General features: G+C 36.4%; 1 protein-coding gene across 1 annotated transcript; it reads left to right on the forward strand.

Annotated features, from left to right (window-relative positions):
- The first annotated feature begins 4,932 nt into the window (after positions 1–4,932).
- LOC110877031 (E3 ubiquitin-protein ligase EL5) lies at positions 4,933–5,849 on the forward strand. The gene has a single exon (XM_022125190.2). The coding sequence runs from the start codon at positions 4,985–4,987 to the stop codon at positions 5,597–5,599; it is 615 nt and encodes a 204-aa protein (XP_021980882.1). The 5' UTR covers positions 4,933–4,984; the 3' UTR covers positions 5,600–5,849.
- Positions 5,850–7,287: the final 1,438 nt, after the last annotated feature.

Below are 7,287 nucleotides of genomic sequence, written 5' to 3' on the forward strand. Positions count from 1 at the left end.
CACCACTAAATATCCATAAGCTCCGTCTCCTCAGCATCATTCTGATCGTAATCTTCTTTTGTCAACATTGGATTTCCGATCCTTCTGCAACTAAACTTCCATAAGACTCCAACACAGTCACCAACAAGGACATATGACTTTTGGCTACTTCTTCAGAGTAATTTTGATCATTCTCAAGATTTGACGCAATGTTACATTATAGTACTTTGCCACTCTTGGTTGCTGAAAAATTTGAATTGAATGATGGATAAGAAGAGAATCCAGTTTTGTTGTTTGATCCTTGAGATGATTCTCCAGAAGGACTTTTTGCAAAAAATGCAGTTTCGATCTTTGGTGCAATGTTGGTCCTATCACTAGAACCACCTTTATAATATAGACCAATGTCTTGTTCACCATTAAAGTCCTTCATTCTTGCTATCTTTCGTTGTTCCATCTCTTGAGCTTCGAGTTGTTCAATAAACGTGCTCAGCGTTAGATTGTCAAATTCAGGTTTATTTTTCAACATCATAAGATACGTGCCCTAAACATCTTGTGGCAACGCATCGGCCAACTTTTCAATCAATTCTTCTTTATCTTTCGTGATATTCAATCTCTTCATGTTCATCACCAAATTGCAATATCTTTCTATGATCTGCTTGGTGTTTTCAGATTTTAATCCACGAAATAGATCAAATTCTTTTTTCAAAAGCGACATTTGGTTCTTGATCATCTCTTTACTTCCAACAAACTTTGATTTTAGTTCTTTCCGTATTGAATGTGCACTTCCGTTGTGTTGTAGTAAAATCAAGATTGCTTCCTTAACATCTTGCTTCAAGAGACTAACCATCATCTTTTCACTCTTGTATTTCTTTTTCTCATCAACACTTAGATCTTTAACATCAACCTTCTCTCCATTATCTTTAACCGGTCTAATATATCTTCCCATGCATCTAAGTAATTTGCTTGAACCCAATTTTCAAAACGTTCCGCCCAGCCACCACTAACGTGTCCTGCTTTACAGAGGAAAGGAGGACCAGCAATACCAGAGAAATCGGTGCCCAAGAGTGGGCGATTTGACGAATCGAGAATTGGATATTACGCGATCGCGGCAAAATGCCAGTAAATCAGAAACCGCTAACCAAAGGAATAAATCGGTAAGAAGGAATACAGCAAGTGGCACAATTTCACAAACCACTCCGCGGTCAACTGCTTGGCGTTCCGGAACGTCATTCTGGATCACATCGACGACGGTCTCCTCCGAGAGAGGTAGACAGGCCTCAAAGGCCAAGATGCTCATCTTCAGGATCTGGAGGAGAAACATATGTATCTGTCTTCGACGTCTCCCTGGACTCTAGAGTGAAGCCAAGAAAGCTCACCCCTAGGATAGGAGGAATCTCCAAAGGAACCTCAAGTGGAAGATGATGGAAGAATGGGGCTAGGAAGCTAAGAAAGGGCTAGGGGCAGAGCAGCAAGGCATGACGGAGCTAATCACTCTAAAAGAAAGTGGATTTGGTCTCGGCTAAGCCGATATACTCATAAGCTTAGGCGGTTTTTGCATAGTGCCCGTTTCATTTTCTAACATCACATTCTGAGTCATAGTGATCGGGGTAGCAAATGCATTGTAGAATTCGTTTTCCATGATTCGGTTTTCAAAAATTCCACACACTTAGAATTTCAAACGAACTGATGATGTTTTCAAATGAAATGGAATCAAATTAACTAATCCGTACGAAATGGTAACACTTTCAAACGAATTGGACCAACTTTCAAGTGAATTGACCTTCTTCAAACGAAATGGACCCTGATTTCAAGCGAACTGGGGTCAATGTTGATCAATTCGTGCGAAATGGGATGTTGATTCAAACGAATTGGCACTTGGTGCGAAATGGAGGCTCAGCTCGTGCGAATTGAAAGCAAATTCAAACGATCTGATGACCAATTCGTGCGAAATAGTGCTGATGTCACACAATCGGACAGATTTTGATAAAATTGATCAAGTTTTAGGTTGATTTTAGGTCTGATTCTTTCAAGGATTTGTTAAAACAGTGTTTCGCACGTTATATGCGAAAATCAAGCCATTTTATCCGTAAAATCTTGGTTAATTTTGAAAAAGGTGAAGAAGAATGAGTAGAAATCAGACTTTTTGATGAAATCAAGCTGAAAAATGGTAAGAACTCTTCCTCCTGAGCTCTGATACCACTTGTAGGATCGTTTGCACGACCAAACGAGTCGTTCAGAAGAGATCTCGTCCAATACGAAAGGCGGAAACAGACGTATTGGAGTTGTTTCAGCTGATTTGCACACAGAATCACTTTAATTGTCTCTTGTATTGATATCAGATCGTTTTACAGTGCTGGAGATACTTCGGCAAAGCTTCGCTACCGGAAACCAAACGTTACAAATGAAATGAACAAGTCACATATTTATAGGCAGTCCATTTCGTGTGGAATGGACTCACACGAAATGACCATTTGCATTTCGTACGAAATGGACATGTTTCATTCCGTGCGAAATGGTCAATCAACCTCTAAAACTCTTTTTTCTCGTACAACGTGCCCTGATCTATCTAATCCTATCACAAGACTTGATACAAGACAAAGTCGACAGGCATATGCACCAACAATAGATGTATTTCATCAGTGGTCTTGATACATGTATGTATTTCATCAGTGATCTTAATTTGTTTTAATTAGTGATTTGGATTTATGTTTTCTGGACTTCATAATCGATCTTGAAGTATGGATATATGGGTGAACTCATTCAACAGAGCTATAGAGAGAGAAAAGTAAGAGGAGGTGGTTTATAAATAATAGGGGTAGAAAGACAATTATACCCTCATGTGCCTTGCACATGATTTGATTTAACTGAAAAAATTAATTGGGTTTAGTCTAAATGACATACCGTGAAAGATTTCGAAACATTAAGGTTAGAACTTGTCAACTTTTTTGCTAAATGACACTGCTTGCAAAATGGTGTAAACATGAAGGACAAAACTTGCAATTTACCCTATAATTAAATATAGCTGGTTTTGGACAACACAAACAATTCTAGATTTACAAAGTATATAAATTGAGGGTGAGAGTTGGCTACAAAGTCATATTTTTCTAACAAGTGTAGGAAGTGATATGGTTATGACATGTGTCATCTAAAGAATTTTAATAAAAGGGTACAATGGTAATTCCGTAAATAAGTTATTTTTGAAAAAGATAAATCTAAAACAACAAAATGAGACTTTTAAGGAAACAATATATCTTATTTATGGAATTGTATCAGTTACGCAGAATCAAACGTGCATCAGTCTCTTATCATTCAGATGATTTTTTTTTTTTTTTTTTTTTTTGCATATTGCGGGTCAAAAATGTTGTTGTCTAATGCAATGATTGATTGTGATCATGGTAAATGCATCCTGATGTAGTTGTTCGACATGCCAGTATTTGATTAAGTTTTTTTTTTTTGCATGTGCATGTATTCTTGACATTGTGTTTTATTTGTTTTATGGTTTCTTCACACGTAACACACCAGCTTATCGTTCTTGAACAAATTCTTGACGTTGTGTTTTACCAGTTATAGGTTTACTCATTATGTGTTCTAGTAGTTTATGTTTCATGAAGGACGCATTTATGTATTTATTGACGTTATGTTTTACAGGTTAGTGGTTTCTTCACAATGTGTTTTATCAGTATATTTTTATTGATTGTTTCTTCACAGTGTGTTTTTCTTCCCAATGTGTTTTATCAGTGTGTTTTTCTTCACACATTCGTTGCAGTGTGTTTTATCAGTGTGTTTTTCTTCATACTTTCTTCGCAGTGTGTTTTTCTTCACATGTTTCTTCTCAATGTGTTTTATCAGTTTCTGGCCCCATTAGATTTTTTTCGCAGTTTCTTCACAATGTGTTTTATCACTAATATAAAACACAATGTTTGATAAAAAAACAAAATTGAACTCCGGTTCTCGTCCCTAGATAAAAACAAATCAAACTCCAATTTAGTAAATTTCAGATTTCAAACACAATCAAATCTTTTATATTCAACTCCATCCATGATTTTAAGAGATTTTGTTTAATGAGGAGAGAGAATGTGAAGAGAGTTCTGCAAGAAAAAATGAATAATGATTGTTTCTTTTTTTTAAACATGCTCAATTACCAAAATGCTCTTAATCAATCATAAAATAAAACGCATATATTACAAAAATGCCACGCATCTAATCTCAACTATTAAAACCACTCATCCAATTGCCTAAAACATTTCCTACACTTTGTAGGAAAACCACATTTTGTAGAGAAACCTCACCCATATCGATTGAAGAATAACTAGAGGGTTTATCTGCATGCTATAGTGGTGCAACTGGAATTACCTATATCTAAAAAATGTCTGTTAACAATTATATCATATCTAATTACATAAAAGTTATGAAAACACGGGTCGATTTTTAAGAAAATTTATATAGAGACGAATATCAAAATAAATATTATATTTATAGTTTTATAAAACATTCAACATTAAAAGCTATAAAAAAAGTTTATTTGCAATACTTTAACTACTCAAAAGTTGCTTTTTTGAACAAAAAAGCAAAGCCGTAATATGCGTAAAAAATAACGACATGTGTTTTACAAATATAGTCATTGATTTTAATAATATCAATACCAATACTAAGATTTTTTAATCATTCGGTTCGCCACGACTCGTTGTTACCATCAAACTACAAACAAGGGTGTTGGCTCTCTAATGTTCCATTATTATACACATATAATTATACACATTCGAGCTGAGGGTCTAATTGGAAGCAGTCTCTTTATTTTTACGGATTAGAGGTAGGGTTGTCTACATCTACCATCCTCAGATCCTACCCTAGTTTTACTATTGGTGGAATTTACTATGTAGGATGATGATGATGACGATGATGATAATATAATTATACAAATATAAGATATAATATGTTATATAAGCTCACTACACTATTTCCATAACCCCTCTTACCACCACAAAAATACAAATACATTTATTAGATGGAAAATAATCCAAACCTTCCCAAACCTCCAACTCAATTATTATCTTCATCACCACCTCAACCTCCGGCACCACACCGATCAAACATGCCCATGTTATACTACGGTCTCGTCGTGGTCGCCACCGCCGCCATCGTCCTTGCCGTCTACAACCTCATAGTTGTAAGGTGGTGCGCCACCCACTACCGACGCTCACGTGAACCTAACCACCTCTCCCGCCACCGGAGAACCACCAACATCATGTCATCATCACAGCCACCCTCCGCCCTCTCCCGCGGCAGCTCCACCATTGGTTTGACATCGAGTTTTCGATACAAAAAGGGTAGTGAAGATGCTAACAAACCGCAACTTGATTACGACATAGAGTGCTCCGTTTGCTTGTCGGTTTTCGAAGACGGAGAAGAAGTGAGGAAGTTGCCGATATGTAACCACTCGTTTCATGCTTCTTGTATTGATATGTGGTTGAATTCTCACTTTGACTGCCCCTTGTGTCGTGCTCCGGTGGTGGCGCCACCGCCTCCGCCGGAAACACCGGCACAACACCGGCATACGAACTCGACTTTTTCGGAGCATTCGCGGGACGGGTTGTTAGAAAGAGCCAGCTCTTCTACGTAACTGATTATTTACGACAGCAGCCGTATTCAGTAAATCACACCAATAGAAAAGTATAAGAAATTGGTATTTTCTATTTTTTATTCTTAAATTTTGTTTTATTAATGAATTAATTAATTATTGCGATCCGAGAAAAGAAAATGAGATTGGTGAAGTTACAAACAATGCATGCTGTTGATTGTTGAAAGGTTGGCGTGCGTGGGGCCTTTTATGAAAAGATTCTTTCATTTTTTATGTATCATATAATAAATAATTGGTATCTCTATAAATATGGATAATCTGTAAAATAAATAAATTATATAAAAGGAGATTTTTCTTCTGTTCTCTCTAAGACGTGTAGAAAATATTAAACTATGTAAAATAATTAAATAACTATGTTTATAGGCCGTATGCATGATTCATCCTTTATTTTTTAGAATTTATTCTTTCATGATCTATTTGTTCACCTACAAATAACACATTTCGTCATTTGTATAAGTGATGTTAGAAACGTGGTAAATTAATTTAATATTTAGGATAACAAAATAACAAATATGCCACTTGAATTCAAAAACAATAAAATAGATAAATGAAATGCTTACCATAATCCTTACTTCTTTGTCTTGTTACACCCTTTCTTTGTCTTGTTTTTTTTTTGCCAATGATCCCCAGCCCAAGTGGTTGGGAGGAGGTCAGGAGTTTTCCCTCTTGGGGGTTTCTTCTGGAGGGGTGCAGGTTCGAGTCCACTCTGGTACCAATATTGGGTAATTCCAGTGCGGCTGGACCTTAGGGGGGGCCTGGGATTCGAACCCGCAGTGCGGGCGAATTTCTTAAGGGGAGTGAACCGTTAACCGTTCAAAAAAAAAAAAAAAAAAAAAAAAAAAAAATTTTTTTTTTTTTTTTTTTTTTTTTTTTGAACGGGTAAATTTGGATCACTGACGGACCACTGGAGTATTATCGTGCCATCAGCGGAATAACCCGATCATATCCATCTCCATTAGGCATAATGCCTATACACCAATTCAGGAGGAAAGCCAATATATATGGGAAAACCCCCTTTTTAAACCCATGACATATTGGTCCTAAAGCCTTATCCCTCCCCAAGATGCCACTAGGCTATAAAACCATGGACAAAAAAGAAATAAGAAACTCCATTTTTTACAGCAAATTTCTTTTATTCGATGTCGTCTATGGGACTTGAACCCAAGACCTCCCTTTTCCCAACGTGTTTAAAGGTTTTGCCTTTATTACTGGACCACAACCCTGTTGGTGGATCCAAGGCAATTGTAGGGGTTGCTTTTTAATAATTTTACCTCATTGCACCCATCGCCATGGATCCCACCATCGAAACACTTGAGAGACGTTTATGGTGGTTCTTAGTTAACAAATTTACCTCATTGCACCCATCGTCATGGATCCCACCATCGAAAACACTTGAGAGACGTTTATGGTGTGTTTTCTTATGTGTTTCTTTAGTCGCATTCTCCCCACTCGAGGTTCTTTGGTTGTTGACTTTGTGTTCATAAAACCTAATAGCATTGTTACAAAAGTAAAAGATGTAAGATTAAATATATTACGTATTGATATTTAATCTATAGCCATCATAATCATTTACATTATAGAGATCAAAATATATTATAACCTATTAAATAATTAGTTGGTAATTGTTGATGGACCATATTACCCTTATTAACTAATTAGGGTTTCCTCCT

This window comes from Helianthus annuus, chromosome 9 (assembly GCF_002127325.2).
Source record: "Helianthus annuus cultivar XRQ/B chromosome 9, HanXRQr2.0-SUNRISE, whole genome shotgun sequence".
In the NCBI taxonomy this organism is placed as follows: domain Eukaryota; kingdom Viridiplantae; phylum Streptophyta; class Magnoliopsida; order Asterales; family Asteraceae; genus Helianthus; species Helianthus annuus.